At 37.3% G+C, this 19,352-nt stretch overlaps 1 protein-coding gene and 1 non-coding gene across 16 annotated transcripts in view; both read right to left on the reverse strand.

Annotated features, from left to right (window-relative positions):
- HEATR5A (HEAT repeat containing 5A) overlaps positions 1 to 19,352 on the reverse strand; it is a 116,565-nt gene that overhangs the window by 10,058 nt on the left and 87,155 nt on the right. For 12 of the 15 annotated variants that reach the window (XM_047737928.1, XM_047737924.1, XM_047737925.1 and 9 more), the window contains 8 exons: positions 18,565 to 18,744; positions 15,507 to 15,729; positions 13,712 to 13,960; positions 12,023 to 12,150; positions 10,352 to 10,499; positions 7,997 to 8,269; positions 5,154 to 5,378; positions 75 to 229 (listed from right to left, as the gene is read on the reverse strand). In XM_047737928.1, the coding sequence (XP_047593884.1) occupies positions 75 to 229; positions 5,154 to 5,378; positions 7,997 to 8,269; positions 10,352 to 10,499; positions 12,023 to 12,150; positions 13,712 to 13,960; positions 15,507 to 15,729; positions 18,565 to 18,744 (1,581 nt within the window). The remainder of the gene's footprint in view (positions 1 to 74; positions 230 to 5,153; positions 5,379 to 7,996; positions 8,270 to 10,351; positions 10,500 to 12,022; positions 12,151 to 13,711; positions 13,961 to 15,506; positions 15,730 to 18,564; positions 18,745 to 19,352) is intronic. The other 3 variants (XM_047737932.1, XM_047737936.1, XM_047737937.1) reach the window with 3 other exon arrangements.
- Positions 8,844 to 8,950, reverse strand: LOC125105746 (U6 spliceosomal RNA). Its single transcript, XR_007129013.1, has one exon. It is a non-coding gene; the product is annotated as a U6 spliceosomal RNA (small nuclear RNA).

Below are 19,352 nucleotides of genomic sequence, written 5' to 3' on the forward strand. Positions count from 1 at the left end.
TCGTACTTCTTCTTTGTTTTACAGAAGCCTAAACATATTCCTATTACAAACATCTCTCTACTAAAGACACTTACCACAGGATCTTTTATCTCAAGAGTAGCCTTAAATTTCTCAATACAGCGCTTCTGAAGGCATGGGATGGTAGTAACTTCTGGACTGGTAGACAAAGTAAATACTGTGATAGCAGTAAGTAGACTGATTTCATCAAGTTCTTGATGTGTTCCATCTACTAAAGAGAAATGATCTATGAGAAACATCCCAAGATTGCCGTATTGTTTTATGCATCTGTGTGAAGATACCTCTGGTTTGACAGCAACAATTTCTTTTGTGTACGCAACAGTTACAGACAATAAACACTAATGGAATGATTTTAAGAATCCTGGCAAATGTTGTAGATTTTAAAATATAAGATTGTAAGTAATTCTAGAGCCAAAAATTACCAAAGTAATTACATTCTTTATAGGCGGACATCAGTAAATATATAAGTATATTTACTAGGAATATACATTTACTAGTTGTGTGACATTGAACACTGAACCCCAATTTTAGTTTTCACATTTATAAAATAGAAATATTGGGGCGCCTGGCTGGCTCAGTGGGTTAAGCCGCTGCCTTCGGCTCAGGTCATGATCTCGGAGTCCTGGGATCGAGCCCCGCATCGGGCTCTCTGCTCTCTCGGGGAGCCTGCTTCCTCCTCTCTCTCTGCCTGCCTCTCTGCCTGCTTGTGATCTCTCTGTCAAATTAAAAAAAAAAAAAAAAAAAAAAAGAAATATTAACAGTACTTGCATTTATAAAGTTATGAGGATTAAATGAGTTATTCATGTAAGGCATTTGAATAGCATGTTGAACTCAACATGAGTTAGCTATTATAGTATCATTTTTGTTGTGGAACAAATCAGAAATGATTTTTCTTTGTTAAGATTAAGGTAATCTTTCTTTGTTAAGATTAAGGTAAGATAAGGTATTCATATTTTGATAATACAAGTGTCAAGTGAAAATACCCGAGTGCTTTGCTATATATACCATTTCTTAACAGTATAAAAAAAACTGAAAATACTGCATGGGTGATAATCATCTGAAAGAATTTTCTGTTAGGTAATTCTCCTTCATTTTCCCCCCATATTTACCTTCATAATCTCATTCAATAATTTTAATGATCCTGCTATGAAAACTTGATGTTACTTGAAAAGGAAAAGGGGTGGCAAATTCAACTCATGAAACTGTGTAAGACTGGATTACTACTTATGAAGAAATGATATACAGGGATCGAGATAACAGCTTTGCTAACATTCATCCAACAAATGTTTAGGAAACAGCGCTCTTTTTGGCAGTGAGTCTATAATTTACAGAAGATATATTGTATACCAGAAGTAAATAATTTGTTAGTCACAAGGTCTATGAATATAAAAAATACATTAAAAGTTAAAAGTTGGGGCTCCTGGCTGGCTCAGCTGGTAGAGTGTGTAACACTTGATATCAGGGTCATGAATTTGAGTCCCATGTTGGGTGCAGAGATTACTTTTATATAATAACTTTTTTTTTTTTTTAAAGTAGGCTCCATACCCAGCATGGAGCCCAATGTGGGAATTGAACTCACAACCCTAAGATAAAGACCTGAGCTAATAGATCAAGAGTCAGACACCTAACTGAGCCACCCAGGCACCCCAAATAAGTAAATTAAAAAAAAAAAAATCAGAAAATAAAAGAAAGCAACCCAGGAATTGCTACACTGGGTGGTCAGAGAAAGCCTTGAGGAGATTAATATCTTAACTGATGCTTGAGAGGTAATAATGAAACAATGACAGCAATGAAAGCAATATATTATGGATACGTGGGATTTTATAAAAATAATTTGAATAATTTTAAAGTAAAAGGTACATGGGTCAACATTTAAAATGATGACAACATTATTACGGGTACTTTGTATATATTAAATATTTAATCCATATAATAGCACCAGGAAATGGGTAATCTTATTTCTTCCATTTTATAGATGAGGAAAAGAAATTTAGTCATTTGCCCAAGTCACACAATTAGTAAGGCAGATAGTTTGATTCCAGAGAACATAATGTTAATCACAATGCTATACTGATTCCTAAACAGTTGTTACTTTTAGTCATTCGTGACAACTTAACACAGCTAGTCTGTTTAGTAAAAATGTCTTTTTATTTTCAGTAGGATAAAGCTCTCCTGAGTTCCTCTTCCCATTTCTTCTCAAATTCCCTATTCCCCCATCCCTACCTAAACTCCCTTACTCCTATCGTCTTTTACCCAGCATAAATGCAAGTTTCCCTTAGCATTAGCCCCATGGAGAGGTCTCTGTGGTAAGGAAGCAAAGCTTCCTGCAAATAGCCAGCAAGAGACTGAAGACTCTCCTTCCAACAGCCATGAATGAGTCATCTTGGAAATGGATCTTCTACCTCCAGCCCTGGCCAACATCTTAACAGTAACTTCATGAGTGAGAACCACCCACCTATGCTGCTCCAAATTCTTGACCCGTAAACTATCAGATAATTAATGTTTGTTGTTTTAAACCACTGTTTTCAGGCGATTTGTTACACAAAAAATGGTTTACCTGTGATTATCAGCTCCTACTTTAATTTCTCTAGGTAGGTAATCTAAATCCTTACTGCCCTAACCTTATTCTCTGATAAACAACCAAAAACATATTTGTGGTGTGTGATGGGAGAGACAAGTTCTTTGTAACTCTCATCATAAAATCTTATACTTATTACTTCCCATCTCTAACCTCCTTTTCTTCCCTCCCACTGGCAAAGGTTCATCCTTCTAAATTGTACTATGAATTTTATTTCTTCCTGCTTAGAAGGAGACATTGCTTCCTTCCCTAATATTTCCAACTCCAATCTCATATCTTTTATCCCCCATAAGCACAAATGCATGCTAACATCTCACCTTAAAAAAAAATTGCTTGCCCCTATACTTTCCTTCAGCTTTCTTTTCTTATGAAGAGGAGTCTATACTCAATCCTTACTTTCCTTATCTTCCATTTACACTGTATTTACACTGTTGACCATGCTCTCACCATTAAAATTCTTTTCTTTGGCTTCTGTGACTGTATTCTCTCCTGAATCTCCTTCCATCTTGATCCATAAACTCAACTGGGGTGATTTTATCTATCCCAAAGCTTACGCTGATAACTCTCCAATACACATTCTCTAAAATCATCTTTAGCTGAGATTACTTTCCTGAAGTCCAGACTGCTACATATTATGCTCCACTTGATTATCTGAAAGGCATTTCAAACTCAACTCATTACATTCCCCTGAAAATGTTCACTTTGGAATTTCTGTTAATGGCACTAGGAGTGCTCAATGAACCCTTTCAATTCCTAAACCAAACTATCAATAAATTCTGTTAATACATGCTTAACATTTTAACATTTTATTCTTTATCCTTACACTACTATCTTACCTCCAAGAATCCTGTTTTCTTTTCTATAGCTGCCACAGTGATTCTTCAGAAATGCAAATCCTATCCCTTTACTCCTCTTCTTAAAACCCTTTAGTGATTCCACATGCATATTAAAAGCAGTCCAAATTACAAACCATGCAAATCCTCCAAAATCTGGCCTCATGCACTATCCCACTTCATCTTTTTAATAATTACTATTAATCACCCTCCTCCGCCTCTTCCTTTAACCCCACATTGTTTTATTATTCTACTTGCTGTCCCCAAATGTACCATACTATTTAGGTCTACAGGCACATGATCAAAATGTACCTAGAACCTGTTTCTATGATGTCCATGTGGAAAATGCTTTCTGATTCTCCAAGAAATCAACTTTTCTGAGAAACCTCTTGTGGTAGATACAGAACTGTACCACTGAGATCCCCTTCATGGGAGAAGGTGCTGGCCAGCCTTGGGAAATATGGTCAGCTTAGCTCCCTTAGGGTTGGCCTCAGTTAGAGTTGCCTTGATTGAGATCACATCCTTCCTGGGTTAGCCCACATCTGAGGATAAAGTACAGGCCTTTTCTGTCCTATGTGAGGCATTCATATGGGCAATCTGCAGAATTCCCAATTGTTGGAGGCTTGTGCTAGAGTTCGACTTTCTTTTTTGCCCAGTATTACTTTCCCCTACTTCCTTCACAGGTGTTGTTCCTTAATAAACCTCTTGCTCCCAAAACTTCATCTCAACAAGAGCTTCCAGAGAACCCTACCTATTACACTCTGCCTGATTCACTCAGAGCAGATTACGCTCATTTTTTAAATCAGTCTCTCTCTCTCTCTCCTTTTTTTTTTTTTACTATATTTAGAAATGCAGTGATAATTAAGACATTACTGTTGCCTTCAAGGAATACTTTGTGATATTAAGCATATAACAATTTATAGATACCAGACTCCACCAGACTCTCAACTCTGGGCACAAAGTAGGTGGTCAATAAATGCTGAATTCCACTGAAACCTTTACACCATATGAAAGAGAATATGGTGAACTGTGACATTTATAAACAGAACAAGGAAGGCAGGGGCAATCTATAATATGTTTAAGGACTTTTTATAATCACCATGACATTATGCTGGAAATGAGAACTATACAACAATAAAAAGAGCAAAAGAAATTTTAATGGCCACCGAACATAATACTGGCCTTCATTTATTGATATATATCAGATAATAAATGAGATGTTTTCCATATATTATGTTACTGCTCTAACAATTCCTGCAACACAATACCCTTATTTTGTTAATGAGAAAACTAAGGTTTAGAGAAGTTGAGCAACTTAGCTAGTCAGTTAGCTAGTAAGTAGTGGAATGAGGATATAAATCCAATCAATCTTATTTTAGATTTATAATGCATAACTTATATACTTTTTGATAACCTGTGTGCATTAAAAGGTTTTGTCAGCTAGTTATGGATCATACTATATTCATAAATTAATACTAACATTTGGAGATTTCTGTCAACTTAATATATAAGCTGCCAGTCATTTAACTGCATTAAGGTGTAAAGATACTAAAATGAGAATATAGATATTTTTATCTATTTAATACATATTCTCTGAACATATATGTAGTGACTATGGGCCCCTCTAGGTAAGAATGCCAAATATCAATTAAATAGCTTATTCTCAAAGTCCCTTGTGCTTTTTACAACAAACTAAACAACTGCTTCTCAAGAGCCTTAATTACCTGGATCCCAATAGTCAAGTATTGTTGTTAAAGCACTACGGAGGAGGTCAGTCCAAGCAGTGTGACTCTTTTCTGCTCTGGCCATGGGAGAAGACAATATTCCTTTCAGAGCCTGTAGGGAAGCTGCAACAGTTGAAGATAACTGGCCCCCAGGTAACTTCACAGCAGTTTCTCTGAGGACCCCAATTGTGAGGTACAATATAGTAGGGAGAATTGAGATGCTTCCTGTAAGACACATATTTAAAAACACTCTATGTTTCAGTCTATACATATAGTTTCTAAAAAGAAATCATCAATGAGGAAGACAATGTCAAAAATTTCTAGCTTTTAAGACATTTTTCATAAAGGATTATAACTATTAAGATAATTTAGGTAGTGTTAAGATTTTTAAGACTGCATTAAATTTTGGTTATAACTGAAAATGTTATTTAAATTGTGTCACAGGGGCGCCTGGGTGGCTCAGTGGGTTAAGCCACTGCCTTCGGCTCAGGTCATGATCTCGGGGTCCTGGGATCGAGTCCCGCATCGGGCTCTCTGCTCGGCAGGGAGCCTGCTTCCCTCTCTCTCTCTCTCTCTCTGCCTGCCTCTCTGTCTACTTGTGATCTCTCTCTGTCAAATAAATTAAAAAAAAAAAAATCTTTAAAAAAAAATAAAAAAAAATAAATTGTGTCACAGTATTTTTGTATCTTGCTTATTTGGTAGCTGACAAATGATGAATTTATTTTTATTTTTTAGTGTGATATAGACAAAATTCACAATTTTAACCATTTTAAAGTGTACAATTCAGTGGCATTAGGTCCATTCACAATGTTGTACAACTATCACTACTATCCACGTGAATTTATTTTTTTATTTTTTATTTTATTTTGTTTTTTTTTAAAGATTTTATTTATTTATTTGACAAAGAGATCACAAGTAGGCAGAGAGGCAGGCAGAGAGAGAGAGGTAAGCAGGCTCCCCCGTGAGCAGAGAGTCTGATGCGTGGCTCCAATCCAAGACCCTGAGATCATGACCTGAGCCAAAGGCAGATGCCCAACCCACTGAGCCACCCAGGCTCCCCTTGAATTTATTTTTATTTTTATTTATTTATTTTTTAAAATATTTTTATTTATTTATTTGACAGAGAGAGATCACAAGTAGACGGAGAGGAAGGCAGAGAGAGAGAGAGGGAAGCAGGCTCCCTGCCGAGCAGAGAGCCTGATGCGGGACTCGATCCCAGGACCCCGAGACCATGACCTGAGCCGAAGGCAGTGGCTTAACCCACTGAGCCACCCAGGCGCCCAATTTATTTTATATCAAACTCTTTTTTCTAAGGAATTTGTAGCAATCCACTCAATAAAAATTATTAAAAATTTCATACCCACTGAAGAGTTGAAAAGTCATTGTTATGATTAAACTTTGAGACTAAAACTAAAATAGTAAATTTAATGCTCCCAGAGGCTACTCAACAAAACTCTCACAGTGTATTTTCATCCTAAAGCTTCTACTAGTCACTTTTTCTGCCATTCTTGTTGCAAAGCAGGATGTGAGAATAAGGAATATAGGTTTCAATTCATATCAAAGCTGAAAATCTTTGATATGAAGATAGCACATATGTTGGTCAAGACATGTTTAAGCAAAAATATGCTTATCAGTTAAGAAATCTATTAAGGGCGCCTGGGTGGCTCAGTGGTTTAAGCCGTTGCCTTCGGCTCAGGTCATGATCTCAGGGTCGAGTCCCACATCGGGCTCTCTGCTCAGCGGGGAGCCTGCTTCCCTCCGTCTCTCTGCCTGCCTCTCTGTCTACTTGTGATCTCTCTCTGTCAAATAAATAAATAAAATCTTAAAAAAAAAAAATCTATTAAGCACGGAGTGCCTATTTTCTACTAAATTTCCTAAAGGATATAGTATTTCATTGGAAATAAGACATTTGTTTACATATAAGTTTATCTTTCTGGTATGTAATAACAAATTACAGATAATGCCTCCATATGATGCATAAAACCTATTCACATATGGAAGCAACATTATATACATAGATATATGCATACACACATGAAAAAACAAAACTCTTTATGAGCTAGAGTTTTTAGGGAAGCATTTACAGATAACATAGGTCTGGATATGAACTTCAAAGGAAGGCAAAATTTTATTTTATTTTATTTTTAAAGATTTTATTTATTTGACAGAGAGAGATCACAAGTAGGCAGGGAGAGAGGGGGAAGCAGGCTCCACGCTGAGCAGGGAGCCCGATTCAGGGCTGGATCCCAGGACCCTGAGATCATGACCTGAGCTGAAGGCAGAGGCTTAACCCACTGAGCACCCAGGTGTCCCAGAAGACAAAATTTTAAAAAGGAGAGAAGGAATGGGCCACTTCAGATTAAGAAGCACCATGGACAACAGGAATAAGCAAGAAGGCTCCTAGGTTAAAAATTCACATAAAAGGAATTAGGAGGAGGTAGTGACTCAGCGGAGCCCTATGGAGCCTTAAAAGCTCTAAGTATGGACTCATTCCAAACTGATGACAAACTTCTGTCATCACCAAGAAAGGGGAAGTCCATTAGGTATTTTATACCAAAAAATGCCTAAGAGCTAAATCACTGCCACTGATAGGTTAAAAATACTGTCAACCAAGAAAGAGCATTATCTGTTGATAGTACATAGTATCTACTTACCTTTACCCTTTCAAAAAACAAATTATTAGAATGCAATGTTAATCTTAAAGGATTAAAAACATTACCCACCAAACCTCTGAGGCAGCATTAGTTTAATGAGAAAAGGATTGGCAACCATTATCTCCTTTATTTATTAAAATCATTTCTCTCCCTCCTGGTCAAGTAAAGCAGTGAAATACCACAGCGTACCTTCAGGAGAGCACACTGCAGGAAGTTCAGACAGGATAACTAACGCAGCTGACACCAATCTACTTCCATCTTCCGAGAGCACCTGTGGCTTTGCAGCTTTTACTCCTGGGCTACCTGTCAATTTTGGATTTAGTCCTGGAAGCTGTCTAACTAGAATGCATACACACAATTCCAGTGTTGCAAAAACCAAAGATTTCCCAGGCACAAGTCCTCCTGTGTCCTTTCCCTCTCCAAACTCTGGCAGGGTTTCCTTTTCCGCAGCCCCATCATCAACTAAAAGACAGAAAAAAGAGTGTTGGATAAACATTTCGTGTTTGCTTTGCTTTGGGTAGATGGCAATTTAGTCCATTTGTTGTAGGTAAAACCTTTAAATGGCTGAAGTCTTGGGTGTTAAAGACTGAAAGATAAAGTTATGGAGGTAAAAGGAGTTGTCTTTATTATGACTACCTATTGCAGTAGATCAAAAGAAATCCTTGGTAACCCTCTCAGTTTTCGTTTTTTTTTTGTTTGTTTTTTTCAGAACTGTGAACGGTTTATTGGGGGGATACCAGGAGAGACAAAGCACAGGGGACAGGATGGGCAGGGAAAGCGTTCAGACCACCAGGCAGAAAACATTCATATGTTTACTAAATACAAACTCCTTGGAGCCTGGTTGTAGGAGGTCAAGGAAGTCTTCGGATTACAAAATGATTAGCCATGTGGTGGAGGAACGAGGTGTGGCCATGTGGTGGAGGAACGAGGTGTGGCTGAGGAGGAGGGAAGCCTGGTACATTCCGCCCCATGTGGTAGGGCATATGGAGGGGCCCTGGGCAACGAGGAAACTCTCTCACACCTCTACCAACCGAAGAAAAATATGGAACGCTTCACGAATTTGCGTGTCATCCATGTGCAGGGGCCATGCTAATCTTCTCTGTATCGTTCCAATTTTAGTATATGTGCTGCCGAAGCGAGCACAACCCTCTCAGTTTTAAAATATTGTCTGGTTAACGCCTTGTTAAGAATGTGAACCTGAGAGGCTCCTGGGTGGCTCAGTGGGTTAAGCCTCTGCCTTCGGCTCAGGTCATGATCTCAGGGTCCTGAGATCAAGCCCCGCATTGGGCTCTCTGCTTGGCAGGGAGCCTGCTTCCCCACCTGTCTCTGCCTGTCTCTCTGCCTCTTTGTGATCTCTCTCTGTCAAATAAATAAATAAAATCGTTAAAAAAAAAAAAAGAATGTGAACCTGAGGGGCACCTAGGTGGCTCAGTCGATTGGGCGTCTGTCAGCCTTTGGCTCAGGTCATGATCGAGCCCCATGTTGGGCTCCTTGTTCAGAGGGGAACCTGCTTCTTCCACTCCCTCTGAGCTCTCTCTCTCTCTCTCAAAAATAAATAAAATCTTAAAAAAAGAAAAATGTGAATCTGATAGGTCCAGCTCCAATGCCTACCTTGTACTCTTAAGTACTGATAATGGCAGGCAGAAAGATAAGAACCAATGTCCCTGATGTTTTTTAAGAAACTGCCATACCTGTTCAGGACTTCCTGTCTCTGGGGCATCTTTTAGATGAGAGAACAAGTCCTTGTGTTTTAAATCCACTTATCAGACTAGGTTTTCTGTTATATGTAGTCAAATGTAATATTAAATGATAAACTCATCAATACCAAATCAGACTTATAAGTAAGCAATTTAATCACTCTGCAAAACTTAAGTCATTGAAAATTGTCAGTAGTGGGACGCCTGGGTGGCTCAGGAGTTAAATGTCTGCCTTCTGCTCAGGTCATGATCCCAGAGAGCCCGCATCAGGCTTCCTGCTCAGTGGAGAGCCTGTTTCTCCCTCTCCCACTTCCCCTGCTTGTGTTCCCCCTCTCGTTGTGTCTCTTTCTGTCAAATAAATAAAAAAAATCTTAAGAAAAAAAAGAGAGAGAAAGAAAAAAATTGTCAGTAGTTATGGGGTACTTGGCTGGCTTCATCGGTGGAGCATAAAACTCCAGATTTCTGGGTTGCAAATTCAAGCCCCAACACTGGGTGTAGAGATTACTTAAAGAAAACTTAAAAAAATTGTCAGTTGTTCTTCCATGTACACTGATAAACACTCATAGTAAAGTAAGTATTCAACCAGTATAAGGGATTTTTTTCTCCCCTTCCAGGATTTTGTTAAAATTCTAATTTTCCCAAGGAAAACCTAAGCTACTAACAAAATCCAAGCTAACATGTAGAGGTGGATAAAAGGACTTAAATCCATACCTAGAGAGGTTTCATTTATACTATACACAAAACATTATCAGAACAACATAGACATGTAAGAATACTTTAAAAAAGTAATGCTAATTAATTTGATTATAATAATATGATGAATTTTGTATTATAGGTTAACATTCACCTTCTGCACTTCGTCTTTTCTCCTTGACATGTTCCTGAGCTGCACAGATAATCTGTCTTACCACTTCAAGTGAAGCCAACTGAATAGAAGGTGATTCTCGGGTCAAAATTACTCGATGTAGTACATTCAACAACTCGATGCCCAAGTCCTATCATAGAAAACATTTAGGAGAAACTGTATTGGAAATAACATACTTTCTTTTTAAAAAATACCAATATTAAATGCCATGGAAACATTAAAAAAGAGAATATTAACAAATTGATCACAAAAGTTAAAGGTGTAGGTACAATAATGTTGGGAACACTTATTCTATTTTAAATTGACACCAGATTGGTTTCTGTCCCTTCTTGCAGGAAATGGTATTATAACAAAAGACTGGTTTCACACAGGTCCTAAAATGGGAAAATGGACAGGGAAACTTCCAAAGCAAGGTGAGAAATCTGGTTAGAAGAATACAAGCACTGTCATGTAGACTTCCAGATCTGTATTGAGGTTTTCTAGTAATAACAAAGAATGATGGAGAAGGAAAACATTAAAAAGTGTTAAGTTAATAAGCATAAAATGGATATCCCTCCAAAGGATAAAATACACTGGGGTGCCTCAGTGCCTCAGTCAGTTAAGCATCTGCCTTGGGCTCAGGTTATGATCTCAGAGCCTGGGATCGAGCCCCATGTCAGGATCCTTGCTCAGTGGGGAGTCTGCTTGTCTCTCTCCCTCTGCCCCTCACCCCACTTGTGTGTGCTCACTCACTTTCTCTCTCTCTCAAATAAATAAATTTAAAAATCTTAAAAAAATAAAAGAATAAAATGCACTGGACAAATAGTCTCTCATTTTCTGCTTTTCTAGTGCTTAATCTGGTAGCTTCCTTTCATCTTTGAAAATAACAGAGAAAATACATCATTATAGTGCTTGTTTTAATATGCCAAATAAACAAGAACAAAATGTTCAGAATTTATTCAAGTATAATTCAAGTCAGGGAAGATGCTCTTTCGTAATTTAAACCTAATAAACAAAAGTGTTAACAGGTTAAATTACAGTCTACCTAGAGAGAAAATCAGTAGTTCTTAGGAAAGAAGTTAAAGGAAATGCCATACTTTCACAGTGATCCTATTATCACAGTCACAACTGGGTCAGATATTAGTGTCTGACTCCACCTATAGGCTAGCCAGTAATCTCTTTAAAATCCAAGAAGGAGAACTCAACCAACAGGAATACTCTGTAATAGACATAACTACATGAACCAAGTAGATTCTCTCTTAGGGAAATGGAATAGAAGATACAGATATATACAAAGAACAGGGCGCACTGAAGCAGAAAAATACAAAGAAGGAATTCTACATTTAACTAGTAGCTACTCTTCTGGCCACTTCAATACAGTGCCTTCCCCTCATTGGCTGGGAGTTCGACTAAAGAGCTGCTACACTGAGTAGTAGTTAGCAGCAGAAATCAGTGTGGCAGAAGCAGACACACAAAGTGGCAGTCAGAGGCATGACTGCTCCTGGGTCTGCATGGTTGCTGACAGCATACCAGTTCTGACAGATCAAGTCATGCAGCAGTTTTGTTTTCTTTTTCTTCTCTGTGTTCATTTTCTGTTTGCTGTAGTAACCTGAACATGTTGTTATTTCTGTTCCTTGAAAACCACAGAAGCCTAACAAAAAAACAAGAAATCACCTGATCACTGCCAATTTTAGATCTGGGCCAAGGAACATCTAGAAGGGCCTGTAATGCATGTAAACAAGCAGTAATGCTTTCCATGGTTGCATCTGAGCGTAAGGAACATAGAAATTCCACGCTGATTCCTGTAGAAAACAGAAAAAAAGGAGGCTTCTTTGAGATTCTTAGTTTATGAAGTAAGGAATTCATTTTATGCTTAGATAAGATATACAAATAAGCTTAGCAAAAAGGTAAAGTAAACCAAATTGCATTTAAGACTAAACTATTAAGTAATAAAGCAAGCCTTTTAGTTGTTTTTATCCACATGTACATAGAGAATAATCTCAAACAGGTATGAGCACTACTGCATAGGTGCTATGAAATAGTTCAAAAATGCAAAAAATTAGAATAAAATTGTACTAGAGAACTTAATGTGGAGAGTTTTTTATTAAAAAAAAAAAAAAAAAAAAATTTTTTTTAAAGGAGGACCCATGCAGGGCTTTAACTCATGACCCTGAGATTAAGAATCGCTCTACCAACTGAGCCAGCCAGGTGCCCCAACATGTAGAGTTCTATAACTTTATTCTTACTAAGATTTATTGAGTGATTATCATGGATCAAGCACTGTATCTTTACATATACCATTTCATTTCATTCTCACAATACCTGAGGAAGTAGGTATTTTTTAAAATATATTTTTTTTAAGTAATCTTAACATCCAATATGGAGCTCGAACTTAACAACCCTGAGATCAAGAGTCGCATGCTCCATAGTATTATTAACCGTCTTTCTGAGAGGGAGATGAGCACATACAGCTTAAGTTATTTAATTTGCTCAAGCTCAGTTACAATGGTGTACTTAAAGAATGTGAACTGAGGTAGTCAAGTTGCACAGCTTATGCTCATAGTAACTGTCATCCTTCATTCTGCAAGTTTGTTTTTAAAAAACTCTTGTCTCAAAGCAAATGGAAACAAAAGTTTAATATACCCAAGGATATAGGAAATGTGGTCATGTCTGGCCTGAGGAGTAATAACAGAAATTCTGTGAACCATAAACCTTACTTAATTTAATCATTTATCTTTGTAACGCTTACATTTCATTTAATCAATAATTTCTTCATAGATAATGATCTAATGGGTTGTTTTCCAAGAACTAAGTAAAATATGAAAAACATTTCTTTCATTTATTCTAGAAACTCACTCTACTTTAGAAAGATTTTTCACTTTAAAAAAATGAAATTCCAGGAAAGCCAAGGAATGGGTTAAACGTTGTAACCTAAAAATCTCATCTCCTTGACCTTAAATATTTTCTTGCAATTTTGTACCTTTGAGTATACTTTTCTGAACCTTGCAATCCTTGAGACGCAGGTAAGAGATGGGGGGGCATGCAGGTGGACCCGATCTTCAGTATATTGGTATTTTTTAATATAGAGAGAAAGAAATCTAAAAAATTTATAGACATCACATGAATCTTCAAAAAACTGTGTGGAAGAAACTACGATTGTCTTGTAATTTCTATAATTTATTCAACATGATGTTGAAGCCAGCTTGTAATGGGATTCCAGAAATCTGCATTTTTGTAAAATGTATGTAAGTTTACTCAGTTATGTCAAGTTTATCACTAACACCTAACAAAGAAAGATGGGCAGTAAGGCATGACTCAAGAAAAACTCTGTAGGGTTAGGAGCTTGTTAGCTCTTTTACTGACCTAAAATAAGATGGAATCTATCAGTGCAGACATCCTCAGGGGACTTTACCGTTGCCCCAGATGATGAACCTTGACACATGGAAGTTGGTGTTACAGGTCTTGAGAGATGAGATGCTCCTTCATCCGGGTCAGCAACAACAAAGCCTGTGCTGGTAAGCCACAATGCTGTAGCATGCAAGATAAGTGCCCAGGAGTTGTAATAATGCAATTTTGCACTTTCACTAGTCTCTGCTGTGTAGAAAGCACCACCTACAAGAAAGCAGAAGCAGTTTCAGGAGGAATAAAAGAGATTAGCTCCAATTACATTTTCTCTCTTCTGTGTTACAAGATAACAGACCATTACTATCATCCCAGAAGTTCCTTTAAGGAATTTATGTGATGTGTGTTTGAAACAAATACTGATACCCACTGAGCCACCCAGGTGCCCCCATACCATTAATTCTTATCCCTCCTTCTGTAATCACTTTTCCTCAAGTTAGTGTGACTCACTCCTACAACAGATGTTTGTATTCATAAATAATATATGTTATTTTGTGTTTAAAGGCACCATATTGTATGTAACCTTTTTGAATTTGTTTTTTCACCTAACTTTATGTTTCTAGAGTAACTTACGTTGATCTGTATTTGTTATTCACTAGTAGCTGACATACCATGCCAATAAATCAATTTATTTCCATTTTGATGCTACTGAAAGGTATTTTAGACACTCCTATCTCTCTCTGTATAATTCCAGTTAAAATTCTAGTAGAAGCGGACAGACTGACCTGAAATTCATATCAAAGAGAAAAAAAAAAGCATTTTGGAATAACATGAATAAAAATGGCTATCCAAATATCCAATCCATAAAATGCAGATTAATAACTGACAACAAAATTAGATACCTATCCCATTCCACACACACAAAAATCTAGCTAAACTAAGCCCAAACTGTAAAGTATAAAACTGTAATGATTCTAGGTTTTTATGATCTTAAAGAAACAACAATAACAACAACAACAAAAACCTTATCACGTATTACACAAAACCATAAACCATAAATGAATGAGTACATTAATTTTAGAAAGATAAAAGTTATAAGCTATAGACTTGGGAGACACACAATCACAAAAGAAGAATACTGGGGCACCTGGGTGGCTCAGTGGGTTAAGCCTCTGCCTTCAGCTTAGGTCATGATCTCAGGGTCCTGGGATCAAGCTCCGCATTGGGCTCTCTGCTCAGCAGGGAGCCTGCTTCCCCCTCTCTCTCTGCCTGCCTCTCTGCCTACTTGTGATCTCTCTCTTAAATAAATAAAATCTTTTAAACAAAAACCAAAAAAGAATACTAAAATTAGATAAGGGATTAACAAATCAATAAAATCATGACAAATACCAAGTAGAAAATGGACAAGGATTATGAGTAGGTGACTGATGGAAGAAGAAACTTAGCCCATAAACCCAGGAAAAAAGGTCTTCAATCAACAAAATAACAAAATAAAACAATGAAAAACTATTTCAAATCCACCTAATGGATAGAAATTATTAAGTACAACAACATATAATGGTAGAAAATCTAGTAAAACAGAAACACGCTGTTGGTGGGCATCTAAATTGTTACAACTGCTTGGAGAACAATTTGGCAGTACCCTGTGAGGTAAGACGTGCATGTCATATTACTAGCAGGTAAACTTCAGGGTATTTACCCTGAAGCAATTCTTACATGCTTGTTCTATAAATGGAAATTACTTGCGAAAGGATAAATATTGAAAAGTTACTGATTGTCACTCTAGGAATTTCGTACATATTTTACAACTTCTTACCTTCAACAGGAAGTTGGGAAGCAAATTCTGAAGGCAATGTTAAGAGAGCAAAATCCTGAAGTGCAGCAAGCCAGAGCCTACTCAGTGTGCCCAGGTCTGTGTGGACTAAGTCAAGCAGTCCATCTGACGAATATGACTCATTTCTGACACAGTCTTCTGAATAAGTGGTAGTCTTCAAAGCTTGTCTATGGCTTTTATGTCTTCCTACAGCAATTATGTAGACCTGTTACAGGGTTAATTTGTAAATAGGAAGATCTTGTACCCATTAATAAGGTGCTATATTTTTATCTTGCTGAGGAGATAGACTTCATCTTTGAGCATGATGGACTCCAAATGCACTCTGATACCAGGAAGGTTACATACCCATGTAACCACACAGACAAACTGGGGCAGACAAACATAATGCATAATGAGATGCATTATGGAGAATAAATACTTGGCAAATATGCTGTCATTCTGCACTTTTATATCCCTTGACAGCAATAACTACATGATCACAACATTCTTCTCACTAAGCTTAGCTACAGCCTTATAATCCACCTCACCATATGGCTTCAGGTGCCCACTTCTGAACTGCAGTAAGCTGAAATATGGAAAATATTTTCTTTCCAAGTTACTACCAAATCACTACAAAAAGTTTACATAAACAGATTGAACATGGACTATTTATAGGACTATAGCATGTGAAAGTACTCAACACAGGATATAGCATGTACTACCCCTCTATCTGCAGCTCTAAAATCCAAAAAAAACTGAAAAGTAATTATAATCTGTTGGCAAACTTGACTGAATTTATATGAGGCCTTTTATAGTCTCTATTCAACATAGTGTGAATATTCAAACATTTTCCTACAGACATATTAATTACAAATTCTACAGCACTGCTGCAATTTCCTGCAGGGATACCTGGAATATGCACTGTATTACCTTTTTTTTTTTTTTTTTTTTTTAGGAGATTTTATTCATTCATTTGAAAGAGAGAGAGACAGAGAGGGACCACAACCAGGGGGAGTGGGAGAGGGAGAAGCAGGTTTCCCGCTGAGCAGGGAGCCAGATGCAGAGCTCAATCCCAGGACTCTGAGATTACGACCTGAGTCAAAGGCAGATGCCTAACGACTGAGCCACCCAGGCGCCCTGAATATGTACTGTATTACTTTTAAAAAATTCTCCAAATTCTGAATTCCAAACAAATCTGGCTCTAAAGATTTTTAGATAGCAGATTATGGACCTCAATTACACACAAACTGTTGGTCAGTCTTTTTTTTTTTTTTTTTAAGATTTTATTTATTTACTTGACAGACAGAGATCCCAAGTAGGCAGAGAGGCAGGCAGAGAGAGGAGGAAGCAGGCTCCCCGCTGAGCAGAGAGCCCGATGAGGGGCTCGATCCCAGGACCCTGAGATCATGACCTGAGTGGCAGGCAGAGGCTTTAACCCACTAAGCCACCCAGGCGCCCCCCTGTTGGTCAGTCTTAAGGAAGAACCCAGAGATTCAAATGAAAAGAACACTATATAAGTAGAGAATTATTTACAAAATTGGTTACAGAGATTAGAAAATTTGCTTGCTCTACTAAAAGCAAATGTTTTAAAAGCATATGAAGTTGACGACTGAAGATCATTAGTTACAGCTATTCAGCTATTAAATCTAGGCAGAACTACTTCCTTTTTTTTTTTTAAAGATTCTATTTATTTGAGAGAGAGAGAGAGAGAAAATGAGAATGAGAGAGAGAGAGCAAGCACATGCGTGCGCGTGCATGAGAAGGGGGAGGGTCAGTGGGAGAAGCAGACTCGCCGCCAAGCAAGGAGCCCGATTCAGGACTTGATCCTGGTACTCCAGGATCATGATTGGAGCAAAAGGCAGTCGCTTAACCAACTGAGCCACACAGGTGCCCCCAGAACTACTTCCTAACCAAGGTTGGTCAAACCGAAGTAATGGCAAAAATAGACTCTAATCTTCAGGTTCTAATTTGCTTTAATGGAGGAAATGCTTTCTTACATATTGGTTAATTTTCTCAGTTGCAATTTGAGACTATATATCTTTATTAAAATGATACATGAACTGAGGGTGGCCAAGTGTGGGAACTATCAAAGCCCCAAAGTGGGTATATATGAATGCATTATATTATTCTACTTTCATATATGTTTACATTCTCAAAGTAAACTTTTCCTGATTAGAAAAGTAGATAAAGTTAATAATTTCCCTATAATATTTCATTAATTTTGGAAAAGAAAATAACTATTATTTAACATTCAAAAGCCATTCTATGAAAGAACGCTGGAAAAAACACTCAAGTATGTATACAGAATTGATAGAACATACAAGCAAACCCACATTTCCAAAATTCAGATTTCAATAAAAGTTGATTTCTGGTTAGTCTCTCTGGCTCATAGCTGCTCCTGCTTAAAGTAGCCCATAACAGACAGAAAAGAATATTATAGAATGCTTGGCTTAAAAAAAAAAAAAAAAATCAGGGGGCACTTGGGTGGCTCAGTGGGTTAAGCGGCTGCCTTCGGCTCAGGTCATGATCCTAGGGTCCTGGGATCGAGCCCCACATTAGGCTCCCTGCTCAGTGGAGAACCTGTTTTTCCCTCTCCCTCTGCCTGCTGCTCGGCCTACTTGTGCTTTCTCTCTCTATCAAATAAATAAATAAGTAAAATCTTAAAAAAAAAATCAATGAGCATACAAAGAAATCTCACATTGAAAGTCTTTTTGTTAACCTTAAAAACAGACTTAGTTGTGTTTTAAGTAGTTAGTTTCAGCTTATAGCCTATGGTATTTATTAACTTCTAAAATTCCAGTTAGGGCACCTGGGTGGCTCAATGGGTTAAAGCATCTGCCTTTGGCTCGGGTCATGATCCCAGGATCCTGGGATCGAGCCCCGAATCAGGCTCTGCTCGGCGGAGGAGCCTGCTTCCTCCTCTTCTCTCTGCCTGCCTCTCTGCCTACTTGTGATCTCTGTCTGTCAAATAAATAAATAAAATCTTAAAAATAAAATAAAATAAAATAAAATAAAATAAAATAAAATAAAATAAAATTCCAGTTAATGGAGAAGCACTAACCTCTGCCCAGGCTTTCAGCACGGCTAAGATCTCCATAGTAGAAGCACTTTCATTATATAAGTGACTCAGAGCCTCTTTTCCAGCCTGTATTTTTGTTAATGATGAAACAAGCAACTGATGGACTCTCCGGAGATCATTAAGGTCACTGACAACTCCACTTGCTATCCAAGCACTGCAAACCTGGTTTTTAAGAACATCAAAAGTTACATCTAAAAATTATAGATACCTCTCCCTTTGTGAGCTCAGCAGAGCTAACCATATTTCAGGAATCTAGACACTGAAATCATCTTCTTCTCAGGAAACCCAATAGATGCTGCTGATAATGCCAGTCAAAAGCCAGCATTTCAAAAGGTAATGAAGTCTGCGGTTGACCAAGGAAACCAGTGCTACTAAGTATAAAAATCAAAGAGTTTCAGATTTTATTAATATGGAGAAATGAAGCCATGAAAGGTACCAGTTTCATAAATGTTCAGATTAATATTTGAATTAAATCTTCAATCTTATTTCATATTACTATTTTAAAAGCAGAGACTGTATGGTTAATTAGTTTGACTGTTGAAAGATAAAGAACTTAACATTTAAAACCCCAATGAAGATTTTATTTTGAAAATAAGATACTGAAAGTATTTCAAAACAAAGCATCATTAATAATTCTCCAAAGCAAACAGTTTGCTAAATTATCAGAGGCTGTTTGGTTTTCTTGGATGTCAAGTACTTCTTTTTCTAGAGAAAATTAATTTCTCCTCTTCCTCTATTTATTCAGTTCCTGTCTCATTTCACAAGATTTA

This window comes from Lutra lutra, chromosome 7, assembly GCF_902655055.1.
Source record: "Lutra lutra chromosome 7, mLutLut1.2, whole genome shotgun sequence".
Taxonomy (NCBI): domain Eukaryota; kingdom Metazoa; phylum Chordata; class Mammalia; order Carnivora; family Mustelidae; genus Lutra; species Lutra lutra.